Source organism: Xiphophorus maculatus, chromosome 4, assembly GCF_002775205.1.
Source record: "Xiphophorus maculatus strain JP 163 A chromosome 4, X_maculatus-5.0-male, whole genome shotgun sequence".
Taxonomy (NCBI): Eukaryota; Metazoa; Chordata; class Actinopteri; order Cyprinodontiformes; family Poeciliidae; genus Xiphophorus; species Xiphophorus maculatus.
In genome coordinates this window covers 1,861,342-1,876,471 of record NC_036446.1, presented here as the reverse complement: position 1 = coordinate 1,876,471, position 15,130 = coordinate 1,861,342, and the positions used below count along the sequence as shown (strand labels likewise).

The 15,130-nt window shown below is 38.3% G+C and overlaps 1 protein-coding gene across 1 annotated transcript in view; it reads left to right on the top strand.

Annotated features, from left to right (window-relative positions):
• Positions 1-1,526: 1,526 nt before the first annotated feature.
• Positions 1,527-15,130, top strand: part of LOC102216626 (para-nitrobenzyl esterase-like) — a 67,667-nt gene continuing 54,063 nt past the window's right edge. Inside the window, exons 1-5 of the mRNA XM_023332132.1 lie at positions 1,527-1,635; positions 4,253-4,526; positions 5,978-6,398; positions 7,801-7,908; positions 9,375-9,571. Coding sequence (XP_023187900.1) covers positions 4,260-4,526; positions 5,978-6,398; positions 7,801-7,908; positions 9,375-9,571 — 993 coding nt within the window. The 5' untranslated portion in view covers positions 1,527-1,635; positions 4,253-4,259. The remainder of the gene's footprint in view (positions 1,636-4,252; positions 4,527-5,977; positions 6,399-7,800; positions 7,909-9,374; positions 9,572-15,130) is intronic.

The following is a 15,130-nucleotide window of genomic DNA, read 5'->3' as shown; positions in this document are numbered from 1 at the left end:
AAAAACTACAAAATTCTAAGATCAATCTCAGAAATATTGTGTTTTTCTTAGAAATTTTCTGAGATTAATCAAAAAATTTCTGAGTTTTTTTTCCAACAAAATTTCGACTTTTGGAGCTCAGAAATGTTTTTAGTTTTTCCAGAAAAATTTCAGATTTTTATGGCAGAAATTTGCTCCTCTTTTTTTTTTATCTCCAGTGGTCCTAATACTCCATCGTACCAAGATGCTTGGAAAATGTTGCCTTATTTATTTATTGTTATCAGTGTAATAGTTTTTACAGTGTTCATCGTCAGGCCTCTGCAGAGCTGAAGGATTTACTGCTGATGAGGAAACTCAGACATTTCAGGTGTGTAGAAGCAGGGATGCATCTAAAAGCTGCAGGTCAGCAGCTCTGGGGGTCTCGGGCCCCTCTACCCCCCCTGGTTTTTAACTAACAGCCTCTTTCCACCCCCAGGATGAAGGTGTGTTTGGTTCGCTGTGAATCGGCGCCGGAGCAGCTGAGCAGGCAAACAGCAGCTTCAGTTCCTGCAACCAAAGGGCCACTGAGGGCGTTTTAGCGGGACACTCATTGATCTGGATGGATTTTACTATAATGTGGTTTGTGTTAACCCTGCGGTCACATGCCGCCTCCGTCCAGTGGCTCAGTGGAGGTGCTGCGACCTGACGGAGCAGCGAAAAGCAAAGCTGATGATGTGATGAAGATTTGTCTCAAAGCAGCTCCTTCTGCAGGTGGAAGCCTTTTTTTTAATTTTCACAAATGAATCGAAATGTTTTGCGAATCAAAACCATGTCAGGGGGAATCTGTAATATCTAATTCAGTGCAGATTTAACCATTCTATAGACTTTAGTTCTATGGCTTCTCCAAATCGAAGTCCTGATTACAGTGTTAAAAATGAATAGTTTTAACAGAGAAAATAATGGGGATTCATTTTTCTAAATCATATTTTCACAAGATTATTCAATCACTAATAAATGCCACCAACTGCAAAACAGATATTTAGGCAGCAAACTAAATATTTAAAATGATTTCCTTTTTTTAATACAGCCTCACTTTCTGTCAGGTATTACTTTGGCAGTAAACATCTACAGGTTCCTGTTATATTTAAAGCTCATTTGTAACTCTCTACCTCCTGTCTCCATTTTAAGTTTAAATAATTCCCATCTTTGTAAAGAAGTGCCCAATATAAATATGGCAAAGTTTTAAACATGAATAAAATACCTTTGGTATGAAACACTGTGACATTACTGCTGGTGCATGTGAAACTAATACTGATTTGTGTTGAAATAAGGAAGTTAAAGGTGTTATCTGCTGCAGGTAAACTGCTCGTAATCTTTCAGCAGAAAATCCTTTCAAAAATCCTGACCGGTTCCTTTAAATAGTTTTATGTTAGAATGTTCAAATTGCCTTTAATACCATGATTTTTTATTTTCTATAACTTTTCAATCTAAATTTGTTTTGAAAGGTTTTATTTACTCATCGCTGTCCCTCATTGAGTCCTTTTTGGGTGTACTGGCCCCTTAAATGTCCTTATTAGGGAACACTACCGCGCATGCGCACTCGGACTCTTCAAAACTGCGTCAACTTCAGGTTTTGACAGCTAAACTTTCTAAAGATTTGGGAAGTTGTAGGACATGGTGAGTCATTAAACTTTTCTTTTGGTGTTTTGTTGATTTCATCCAGAAAGTTCAGGTTTGATTCTGCAGGAAACGGTTTATCTCTAAATGTTTACAGGACATTTTTCTGCTCTGAGAAACTTTTCTCTGCTGAACTTTTACACTGACAGTTTTCGTCCCCTGAATTTAATAATTTATTTACGAATTCATTTTGTTCAGCATGAATGCAGGTTTGCTGCTTTTGTTCCTGTAAACACGGAGTTTCTGGGTGTTTTACTGGTTTAACTGGCTGCATTGTGTTTTCTCCTCCCTGCGTGTCGCTGCTCGTTTCCACGCATTGTGTTGTTTTCCTGGACGGTTAGTCCAGAGATCCGCAACACTCAGGATAAAAATGCACATTTCTGACCGAAGTTCAGCCAAATAAAACTTGTTTCGAGCCGCAAATGTTACATGACATTTTGGGAAAAGACAATATCTGATGTTATGTAAACAGCAGGAAACGTGTTTCTGCTGAAGCACAATTTTATTTATACTTTTAGGTTTTGGAAGATGAAAACATAAAGTGGAGGATATATCTCAACAACTTTTCTTCTCTAATGAGAAGAAGAAAAATGTAAAAACATTTCTGGTACCATTTGTGGAAATTCAATAAATAACAAAAATAGCTATTTTCTAAAATTATATCTGTGTATAAAATAATTTATTTGTTGTCGCAGTTTTTTGGCTAAAGTTTGAATATTTGCGGTAAAGTCAGATTTCTACTAAACATTTAAGGGTAAGAGCACAGCATTGTGCAAAAGTTTTAAACCAGCCCTCATTTCCGTGTTTTCTGGGTTTTATTTTCATCGTTCACTGTGACGTGGATCAGCAGGTTTCTCAGGTTTCTTTGGACCATGGCTGCTTTTTCACTCGGCACTAGTCCAACCCGAACTGGACTTTAGTTCTGCTCCATGAATCATCCGTCCATCTTTGTCTGCCAGCTCAGCGCCGGGCTGCAGGTTGAAACTAAACATTCAGGCAGAAAAAGGAACCTAAACTCAGCAGGCAACTCGGCAAATAAAACGATTTACTTATGAATATCTTAAATATACAGACCATTTAGTATTCATGCACTTAAACCTTAAAAGTTTGCATTTTACTGCTTTGTTTTGTTTTTTATGTTTTGATCAGATCACCATTTTGTCTTCTTGACTTTTATTAAAATAATTACAATCTACAAGAATAACTTCCACATCCTGCTGGTAGTTTTTTAAAATTCCAGTCATGAACATGTTGCAATTAATCAATTAATCAATTGATCGGATGATAAATTAAACAAGATCAATAATTTCCATTCTGAAAAGTTGAAGATGAATTTTGTTTACATCATAATCCATTTTATTTATGTTTCAGTTGTGTGTGGTTTTCATTAACATTTTTATTGTTTTTGGTTTTATTTTGGAAATTTAAAATATCTTCCATTTCCAGTGTGATTATTATGGCATTATTGTTTCTTTATCAAAACATATTGCTCAAAAATAGTCTCAAAACTAAAAATATTATCGTTTATCATTAGATATGCACCGATTTATTGGTGCCGATTTCCCTAAATTTGGGAAATCTGATTTTTACATATGAAGCCGATCTTAACTATGGAGCAAATTTAAATCAACTGCTGTCTGCTGCTGCTCTGCTGTGAGAGAGGTTGGACTAGCAGACCGGCCCACCAGACGTCTAAACGTTTGCAGTTCACAATAGTCGTCTCACTGTTGGCAACTGATCAACTTTCTTGATATTTAACAACATTTTAAACAAAAAAAATAGGCATCGGCCAAAATCAGAATCGACAGTTCAGGATTTTTAATAGATCGGTGATCGGCCAGAAATCGGTGCACCTTTATTTATCAGAATTATTTACTGGGCAATTTATCGTTTACTGTGACAGTTCTGGTCACATCACTGGGTTTTTATAGTCGTAGTTGTTTTGGTCCTGATCTACAGAAACAGCAGAAAATAAATAAAGTCATGAATATTTAGATTTTATATTGAAATTTATTTTATATTGAGTTGGTGTTAGGGTGGGCATTTATCATATAGTTTATCATTTATTATAACAAGTTTATTATCATGATGAATTTCAGTTATTGATGGTAAATAAAGGAAAAACTGACAGTATTGTCAGAAGTGTTATTTTTGTTATTTTTTCCACTGTTTGTTCCATAAGACCATCAATAAATATTAGTGAATTTAAAAATCTGATTAAATGTAATCACTATATGCAGTTTAATGTTTTAAATCACATTTGTTTTTAAGTTAGTGGCCAGAATCCTGATTTTAATCTCAGAATTTAGACTTTTGATCTCAGAAGATTAAATTATGAGGGAAAAACATCAGGATTATTATTTTTGTTTATTGGCTCTAGTTCTCTATTGATACTTAGGTTTAATTTTTAGTATTTTATTGTGTTTTTATATACATTTTTTAAAGTTCTTTCTTATTTCATCTTCATCTCTCTGGTCATTGCTCATTGTTGCCTTATTTTGAAAACTAATTCTCTTGATAAATCCTGATTCTTTTCCATATTTAACCCCTAATTTCCCGGTTCTTTGGATGGAAATCTCAGTCACAGCTGTCTTATTTTTGCTCTTTTCTCCTCCAGAGCGAAGATGGATGAGGACGATGCGTTCGAGGCCCCGCAGAGGAACGAGTACCGCTACCTGGTGCAGGAGGACGAGGACGAGGAGGTGCAGTACGTCCGGCACCGGCACTACATCAGCCCCTTCCTGGTTCTGTCCAAACGCTGCATCTTCCTGATCTTCCTCGGCGTGGTCGCCCTGCTGGCGCTCGCCGCCTACCTGGGCTACGTGGCGCAGATGCTGCCGCCGGGACGCGCACAGGTGTCGACGGACTGCGGCGAGTTCAGAGGAAAACATGTGAGTTGAGACTCAACAGGCTGAAAGCTCAAGAAATATTTCATGTGAGAAACTCCAAGATAAAGTAAAATGTAATTTATAATAAAATATCAGACCTGGGGAAAGAAAATCTGATCTAAATGAATAAAAACAGGAAACTTTTGCTGCTGATGTCAGCACAAATATCTACATTTCTTATTTTTACCTCCAGTCTCAGTTTCATTTCCCTTTTTCAGACTTTAGAGATGAAATTTAGGCTCCTTAGCAGAAAATACTAAAGGTGATACTGGAAGTATTTACTTCTAAATAAATACTAAATAAACAAACAAATAAATATACAATTCTAAATATACAACAAAATATTTCTTCAAATTATTTTTTTATTTGGTTCCCATTTTATAAATGAAATTTGATGAATCTGTAGTGAATGTACTGACAGGAAATACCAGGTGTGACCAGAATCAACCTTTTAGTGACTTCCTGTTTCCATGTGGTACAAATATTAGGCTGTTCAAAATGGGAAAGACAATAAAACACCATTCAGGTTGGATAGAAATGTGAAATGGCTGCAGGAAAGCAGCTCCTGCTCTCAACTCGTCCTTCACCTGGGAGGTTACGAACATCTCTAAAGCTGGGCAATTTGGTGTCGCCATGGCAACCATTAGACATCATGTACATGTCAACCAGGTCTGTTTCAGAAATGAAGGAAACTTGATTACATCCAGATTTACCACCTCTGGCTTCTTCTGATGCAGGTCGTCGAAGTTTCGCCTTTTCCAACTCAGAAATATCCAAGTTTTCTTTCTAGAAAATTTATGAGATTAATCTTAAAATTAGGGCTGCACCGATTGCAGTTTTCTGGCCGATCACCGATTACCAATCTTTTAAAAAGCCTAACTTACCGATTCCAATTTTGGTCGATGCCATTTTTTTGTCTGAAATGTTGCTCAATATATCAAGACGTTGCTGAATTGGTGTGACTGTTGTTAACTGTAAATGTGAACTGTAAACCAGACGTGATCTGGTCGGCCGGTCCGTCAGTCAGACCTCTCTAACTGGAGAAAGGAAAAGCACAGTGGTTAATTTTAATTATTCAAAGTATAATCTTACTAAATATTACGCAGAATAATTTTGATTTTTGAGAATTTTGAAACAATTCAGAATTTTCTGGAAAAGAAATTGCAATTTCCTGTGGAATTAATTTTTTCCATTCTTTTCTGTATCTTTAGTTCTTTGCCAGAAAAGTAAAAAACTGTCTTTATTGGAGGCATAAGAGATCAACTCAAGGTCGACCTTTGCCCAGTTTCTTCTCAGATCAGACAAGCAAAGACCTGAAATCAGGAAATAAAAAAAGAAACATCAGAACCTCCTCCTGTCTGCTGGGTCATTTAAAATCTCCATAAATAAAGTTTGCAGCATTACGGTGTTAAAGCGGCGGCACATTTCTAGATATTCCCATTTGCATTTTGCAGGAAAACGGCGCCTACTCCTTTAAGGGCATTCCCTACGCTGCTCCGCCGGTCGGTGAGCGGCGCTGGGCTCCTCCGTCCGACCCGCCGTGTAAGCAGGGCGTGACGGACGCCACGCGCTTCCGCAGCGTTTGCGCTCAGGTGCAGCCGATGTCGAGCGCTGGGAAGGCGATCGGCCAGGAGGACTGCCTGTTCGTCAACGTGTGGACGCCCACGCTGCGGCCGGACGCCGCGCTGCCCGTCATGGTCTGGATCCACGGAGGATCCCTGCAGACGCTCAGCGGCGGTGAGCCCGGATACTCGCCCACGGAGAAGCTGGCCGCCGACACTCAGCTGGTTTACGTCAGCTTCAACTACAGACTCAACGCTTTCGGCTTCCTGGCTCTGGAGGTGTTGAGAGAAGGTTCTCCAAAAAACACCTCAGGTTAGTCGGCCAATCCTCAACTCCATAAAAACTGCTGATGGTGACAGTTTGAAATGTCAGCTGTATTTATTCTGAGAACCCAGATTCTCTCTCACCTCTGTACTACAATAAATTAATATTGTTAGTATTTACAGTGAAGAAAGGGAAGGAAAAATAGTTTTTATCGCTATTATTTTTTCTTCCTAAATATTAAGCTGTTAAAATTGACCCAGAAGTTTGTGAAGTTTAATGAGAGACTGTAATGAGAAATCGGTACAAAATCTGAACCAACAGCCAGTGATGGGCACCACTAGATAAAAAGTTAGCTTTACTAAGCATAAACGTTACTTCCGCTAACGTTAAAGCTCTTCGCCAACATAAAAATCTAGCCGAAGCTAATCCTGTTAGTGAGCCGCTGCTGCTGTATTTCTATTAAGTTTCCTTTACATTCTTGAAATGTCTGTAAAATTGGACTTAATGCTCAAATTTTAATACATAAACAAATGTTTGTATTTCCAGACTTTATTCTCTGTTGCTTTGTCATCCTGATACATTTCTAAAGATCTGTTGCTCCAAACAGTTTTCGTCAAGTGATAAACGAATAATTAGCGCTATAATTAGCGGATTAGCGATAGTGAACCCACCACTGGCAGCCACTAAAACCTGTCATCTGGAGTTGAAGATGTCGGCTTGTATCACATTTTGGTCCTTGTGCATCGTTGAGGTGGAGTAACAACGGGATGCTTAGCGTAACTAAATCATGTTTTCTGGTTCACTGTGCAGTCAGAGCTGGAATCCCAGCATCATTTCTGGGCAAATAAAGGCACCAGAATAAAAATAAATGTTGTTTTTTTTCTTTACAGCTCAGTGAAGTTGAGGAAGTGACGGTTCACTGCCTGGTTTCGACTGCACTCTGCTGTATTAAGGAACTTCTAATGGCCTTTTTATCACCAGCTCTTTCCTCTCCTGGAGCCTTTTAATATTTATGTTGTTTACGTTTTGCTGCTGCTGCTGCAGCCTGAAAACACGCCTCCATTAACATTTGAATACCTAATGAAGGTTAATGCGATGTGGATAAATGGAGCTCATTTCCGGGTTAATGTTGGCGAGTCCGGCCGGGAAACTTCAGTTACATAACCCAGAACAGCGCTGACCGTGATGTGAAGCGACCCGGTAAATGACGCTGTGATGATGATGATGATGAGGAGGAGGAGGCGAACCGCTTGAGTCGTTTTCCTCCTCCATCAGCTCGTTTCTAATTCTGGTTCCTCCTGACTCCCCGGCCCAGTTCTGCTCTCCCTCAGCTGCAGACCGGTGAATTTAGCTCATCTGCTGATCTGGTTTCGTTTCTGACGGTGAAAATGGGCCAGTGGAAAGAAATCGGGTCCCTCAAAGTAATCGATGCCTTTCCAATCCTCCACAGGGAACTACGGTTTCCTGGACCAGATCGAGGCGCTGAAGTGGGTCCAGAGGAACATCCGTGGGTTTGGAGGAGACCCTGGAAGAGTCACGATATTTGGGCAGAGCTCAGGTACGGAAGCAGGACGTGTCACCGGGTCGGGCTGTGAGATCAGCTCCACAGATCAGCCCCATCATCAGGTGGAAGGAAAACCTGTTGGTGGGGAATTCAGAGGAAGTGCGACTGCTAAATACTTCCTGACCCAAATAAAAATGGAGAATTTAGAGATTTGGGAGAAGATTAGAGGCAGTGGGTTATAATAATATAATTTGACTTGTCTTAAGGATAATCAGATTGAAAGGTTCTGAGCCTTAAAATGGATTGGATCAATAGTTCTGCAGAGGTTCTGTAGCTGTGAAAAGTTTTTTTTACTGTTTCTGCCCAATAAGTAACCATGTGTACAGCATATCTCCTAAATCATGACCTATGACCCAATTATTCAGTCAAAGGCCCCTAAACTCAGGAGATAAAATAGAACAAACATAAAGAAAAATAATGTAACCTGATCTTTTACTTTTTATTGCAGTTTGTCACAAAAACACATTTTATTTTCTGTCATGAACCTTACAGCCCCATCATGCTGTTGTGTATTTTATGGAGCTAAAATGGGGCCAAAAATTTGGTTCAAGAAAAATGATGGAGGTGAATTTGAGCCATAAAGTTTATTTTAAAAAACTTACGGAGCTAAATTGGGGCCTTTTTTTAAATTGGAGCGCTAAACTGCATCCATAAAGTTTTTATTAAAATAATATGGAGCTAAATTGGAACCATTAAGTTTGTTCAAAAACATTATGGAGCTCAGCTGGGCCATAAAGATTATAAAAAAAATTATAATATAAACCACATTTTAAGAGCATGGACCAACATTGGACCAATAAAGCTTGTTTAAAAATATATAAATTGTAGAGTTAAATTGCAGCCATACAGTTTTTATCAAAATCAATATGGAGCTAAATCGGGGTCATAATGTTTGCTTAGAAAAATTACAGAGTTAAGTTGGGGACATAAAGTTAAAAAAATATAAAGCTCTTGATCATTACGTTTGTTAAAAAAAAAATATGGGGCTAAATTAGGGCCATAAAATGTATTCAAAAAAGTTTTTTTGAAACAAAAAAATTATTTGCCAATTAAAATTTTTTTTTTTAGTTAACTTTTTGCTTTATTTTAAAAATTTCTTTTTCAAACAAAAAAAAACATACTTGAAACTGGCCTCTGATGACAGGAGATGTGGAATCATGACTGACAGCAGCAGCTGGAAAAAATACTTATTTTCCATACAAATGTCTTTAAAACATCATGGTGGTATTTACTTTTTCATGTAATAGTGATGCTGTGCAGGACTGAGAGGTGTTGAAGGGCTAGAGAAGCAAAATTTAGTAAGCTAGGCAAGAAGGCTAATATCTGGTTTACCATAATAAATGGGACAAATGTTGAGTTACCTTCTATTCAAAGTCACATTTTTAGAGTGTAAGTGGAGCAGAAGTGTATTTCATTAAGATGAACTGCAGCCTCTTGTGTGTTTCCTCTGACCGATGGAGGCGGGACTTCGGTGTGGACCTTGATGACGTCGCCGCTGGCCAAAGGTCTGTTTCACGCCGCCGTGGATATGAGCGGCTCGTACGTACTGAATGCGACGCTGGAAAAAGCCGAATCGGACAACCTGGTGTTCCTGAAGAAGACGGACTGCAAAGACCTGGCCTGCCTGCGAGGTCTCTCCACGAGACAGGTGCTGCAGGTAAGATACGATCATCTGCAGGTGTAAAGCAGGAGTCACCACACGGTGACACCTGGTCGCCTGCAGGGCCAGTTCTAAAAATAGCAGCTGTCGTCAGGGAGCACTGCCAAAAAAATGTATTTAATTAAATGTTTTTAAATGTTTAGTGTCAAACATCTTGTGCTCATCAGTGTGATTCTGTGGGGTTGGGCACGCCAAATCCTAAATCTTATTGGTCAGTTTACTTTTGTTTACTTTGCAGCTTGGCGTTTTTTCTGTAAGCTAAATGAATGAGTGGAGTTTGATCCTCCCGTAGTTCTAGGAGCGTCGTTTGGACTATATCTGAGCTTTTTACTGTGTGCGTGGATTTATCTCCACAGCAGAGATACAGTAGTTCTCCGGTGTGGAGAATTATCTTTTGTCCATTAGGTTCTTGATGTGTCACGTTGAAGAAGAGTCAGTGAGTTGAATTCATGATTTCCATTTATTAAGACTAAAATACAGCGCTGGGCCATTGTTCATGCTACCCTTATGGGCTAACAGAGCGAAATGCATCAAACAACAGTTTGTAATTCCCTGTTAGCCTCTATCTAAGCTGCACCCTAAAGGCAGCGTTTCTTAACATGACATTTCCTTTAGCTTTAAGCTTTGTGCGATTGTGCTCTATGTGAGTGCATGTATATATATAGGAACATTCAAATAGCTAAAAGAGATGGAGGAGAAGACAGGATTATTTATTCTTAACCCCAGTTTACAAGCTTATTTTTTTTATGGTTTGTGAACTGAAGAGCTGACTGGTCACCCGGATGGCTGACATCTGCCGCTCTGCCTGAGCGTCGTGCTAAAACTATGAATCTAGTCCAGACGTTTGCCAAAGGAGTACAAATTAAGCAAATATTTTTGCTTTAATTAATTGATTAACATTAAAAATGTATAGACTTTTTATCAACTCAGAGATTTTCATTTGGAGAGGTGTCACATTTTCTTGACAGAACCTCAAAAGATTTACAACACATATTTAAACCTTGAACTACTGGTGAAAAACTGCAACATTAAAACATGGATCTGAAACCATATCAATCATAACTCTTCTTCTCATCAGTTTTTCTCGTAACTTCTTGTGCTGCAGCTCCATGCTGCCTTCAGGAGAACGGGATATCAGAGTATCATCAGTAAAATTTCACCCACATGGCATTTACTGTGTAAACCAGAGCTTTAAGTGGAAAAACATTAGTGATGGTACTCCTTAAACCCCTTAACCTTCACCCCCTAAATCACCAAAAACACCTGAAAAGGTAAACCCAAATCAAATCAGCTGCTGTTGTAGGACTAAGAAGGGTCTTAATCCCCCCTATTCCGCTTTCAAGTGGAATCTAGTTAGCCTTAGCAGTTGTTTTTGGGGCCTGCCATGCAAAGCAATGGCAGGAACCTATTACTATTGTCGGAGAGAAGCGTCTCTTTAAGTATTATTGGGGCCTGCCATGCAAAGCAATGGCAGGAACCTATTACTATTGTCGGAGAGAAGCGTCTCTTTAAGTATTATTGGGGCCTGCCATGCAAAGCAATGGCAGGAACCTATTACTATTGTCGGAGAGAAGCGTCTCTTTAATTGGGGCCTGCCATGCAAAGCAATGGCAGGAACCTATTACTATTGTCGGAGAGAAGCGTCTCTTTAAGTATTATTGGGGCCTGCCATGCAAAGCAATGGCAGGAACCTATTGCTATTCTCCCAAGAAAAGTTTCTTTATTATTATTGGGGCCTGCCATGCAAAGCAATGGCAGGAACCTATTACTATTGTCGGAGAGAAGCGTCTCTTTAATCTTTATTTTTCTTCCGTAACCGTTAATGCGGCTCGTACCGCTGGGTGCACACCTACAAATGAGGTATCAAAATGTGCAGAAAATTCACGCCATTGGAGCTATTATTTTTGGTGGGATTTGGGCTTAACGTGGCGACATAATTCGCAAAAAACTACGAAAAAAACCCCATTATAAGTCAATGGGAAAAATCCTGGAAATACCCTATTTTTGAGGATTTTCTGTGTCGTCACAAATTCACCTAGAAATGCCATTCAAATTTCATTTTGTAGATACGTCTTGGATCTCTTCGAAAGTGAAGACGGCTCGTCGATACCAGTTACGGTTTGTCCACAATTTGCCTCTAAGCGACCCAAAGTTTCTCATTTTTCTTCAAATTAGAGTGACAGCCGATCTCGGTTCAGATCTGGGCACAACATTTCTTTCTCTCATCGCTGTAAATGCTCTGAGTGAGGTACAGATATGAATCTCGGGACTATCGCAGAAGACACATAGGCCTCTCATATGCTCGAAACGCTTTTCGAATATGTATTACGGTTCCCGAACAGGAAGGATTTGTTTCCAATGCTTCTTTTCAGTAAAACGTGTTTGCTCAAACACACAATTGTGTGTTTGACAGCTCAGAGCTCACACCTGCTGAGACCATTATTTGCCATAGCAACGGAACTCAAGAGGCTATTGGCTGCTGGTTTGGACTACAAATACGCATCGCTGTAGTTCTATCTATCCTCAGTTGAAACAGATCAGGACTGAACTGGCCTTTAGAACTAATTGCTGCTATGGGCTGTATATAACTGATTTAACTCAGTAACTGTTACACATGGGATTAGTTTGGAACTTTAAAATTAAGCATATTGAAAATTTCACAATAAAAGCCCTGAATATTTTTACATGAGGTAATTGCTCTTTTTTGGCTTTATTTGACTTTTTCATCCAAAGCACTGTTACACATGGTATTAGTTTGGCCCTTTAAAATGAAGCTTAACAAAAATTTCAAAATAAAAGCCTTGGATATTTTTACATGACGTAATTGCTCTTTTTGGCTTTATTTGACTTTTTCATCCAAAGCACTCTTACACGTGGTATTAGTTCAGAACTTTAAAATGAAGCATAATAATAATTTCAAAATAAAAGCCTTGAATATTTTTACATCATGCAATTGCTGTTTTTGGCTTTGTATGACTTTTTCATCCAAAGCACTGTTACACATGGGATTAGTTTGGAACTTTAAAATGGAGCATAATAATAATTTCAAAATAAAAGCCTTGAATATTTTTACATCATGTAATTGCTCTTTTTGGCTTTATTTGACTTTTTCATCCAAAGCACTGTTACACATGGTATTAGTTTGGCCCTTTGAAATGAAGCATACTGAAAATTTCAAAATAAAAGCCTTGAATATTTTTACATGACGTAATTGCTCTTTTTGCCTTTATTTGACTTTTTCATCCAAAGCACTGTTACACATGGTATTAGTTTGGCCCTTTGAAATGAAGCATACTGAAAATTTCAAAATAAAAGCCTTGAATATTTTTACATGACGTAATTGCTCTTTTTGCCTTTATTTGACTTTTTCATCCAAAGCACTGTTACACGTGGTATTAGTTTGGCCCTATGAAATGAAGCATACTGAAAATTTCAAAATAAAAGCCTTGAATATTTTTACATCAGCCACTTGTGTTTTGAGCATTATATAACTATTTTAACCCAAGGACTATTACACATGGGATTAGTTTGGCCCTTTGAAATGAAGTTTAACAAAACTTCCAAAATAAAAGCCTTGAGAAAATTTTAAATCGTACTGAATGGTGCACGTCCGCCTCACTTAACGTTCTTGCGGTTCTCCGCATGCCACTGATTACGTTGCGGCGTTCTTTGGCGTCGACGCCGATTTGTGGCGTGACGACGCCGGGCCCAAACCCCACGGGCGCGCCTTGGCAGGCCCCGGCTAAATTTCTTCCGAAATTTTCTAGTTATTCTTTATTTTTCATCCGTAACCGTTAATGCGGCTCATACCGCTGCGTGCACACCTACAAAAGAGGTATCAAAACGTGCAGAAAATTCACGCCATTCCAGCTATTACTTTTGGTGGGATTCGGGATTAACATGGCGACATAATTCGCAAAAAACTACGAAAAAAACCCCATTATAACTCAATGGGAAAAATCCTAGAAATACCCTATTTTTGAGGATTTGCTGTGTCGTCACAAATTCACCTAGAAATGCCATTCAAATTTCATTTTGTAGATACGTCTGTGATCTCTTCGAAAGTGAAGACGGCTCGTCGATACCAGTTATGGTTTGTCCACAATTTGCCTCTAAGCGACCCAAAGTTTCTCATTTTTGCTCATATTAGAGTGACAGCCGACCTCGGTTCATATCTGGGCACAACATTTCTTTCTCTCATCACTGTAAATGCTCTGAGTGAGGTACAGATATGAATCTCGGGACTATCGCAGAAGACACATTGAACTGTCATACGCTTAAAACGCTTTTCGAATATGTATTACGGTTCCCGAACAAGAAGGATTTGTTTCCAATGCTTTTTTTCAGTAAAGTGTGTTTGCTCAAACACACTTGTGTGTTTGAGAGCTCACAGCTCAGAGCTCACACCTGCTGAGACCATTATTTGCCATAGCAACGGAACTCAAGAGGCTATTGGCTGCTGGTTAGGACTACGAATACGCATCGTTGTAGTTCTATCTATCCTCAGTTGAAACAGATCAGGACTGAGAACTGGCCTTTACAACTACTTGCTGCTTTGGGCTGTATATAACTGATTTAACTCAGTAACTGTTACACATGGGATTAGTTTTACACTTTAAAATTAAGCATATTGAAAATTTCACAATAAAAGCCCTGAATATTTTTACATGACGTAATTGCTCTTTTTTGGCTTTATTTGACTTTTTCATCCAAAGCACTGTTACACATGGTATTAGTTTGGCCCTTTAAAATGAAGCTTAACAAAAATTTCAAAATAAAAGCCTTGAATATTTTTACATCAGCTACTTGTGTTTTGAGCATTATATAACTATTTTAACCGAAGGACTATTACGCATGGGATTAGTTTGGCCCTTTGAAATGAAGCATCCTGCAAATTTCAAAATAAAAGCCTTGAATATTTTTACATGACGTAATTGCTCTTTTTGGCTTTATTTGACTTTTTCATCCAAAGCACTGTTACACATGGTATTAGTTTGGCCCTTTGAAATGAATATTAACAAAAATTTCAAAATTAAAGCCTTGAATATTTTTACATCATGTAATTGCTCTTTTTGGCTTTATTTGACTTTTTCATCCAAAGCACTGTTACACGTGGTATTAGTTTGGCCCTTTGAAATGAAGCTTAACAAAAGTTTCAAAATAAAAGCCTTGAATATTTTTACATGACGTAATTGCTCTTTTTGGCTTTATTTGACTTTTTCATCCAAAGCACTCTTACACGTGGTATTAGTTCAGAACTTTAAAATGAAGCATACTGAAAATTTCAAAATAAAAGCCTTGAATATTTTACATGAAGTAATTGCTCTTTTTGGCCGTATATGACTTTTTCATCCAAAGCAATGTTACACATGGGATTAGTTCGGAACTTTAAAATGGAGCATAATAATAATTTCAAAATAAAAGCCTTGAATATTTTTACATCAGGTAATTGCTGTTTTTGGCTTTATTTGACGTTTTCATCCAAAGCACTGTTACACATGGGATTACTTTGGAACTTTGAAATGAAGCATACTGAAAATTTCAAAATAAAAGCCT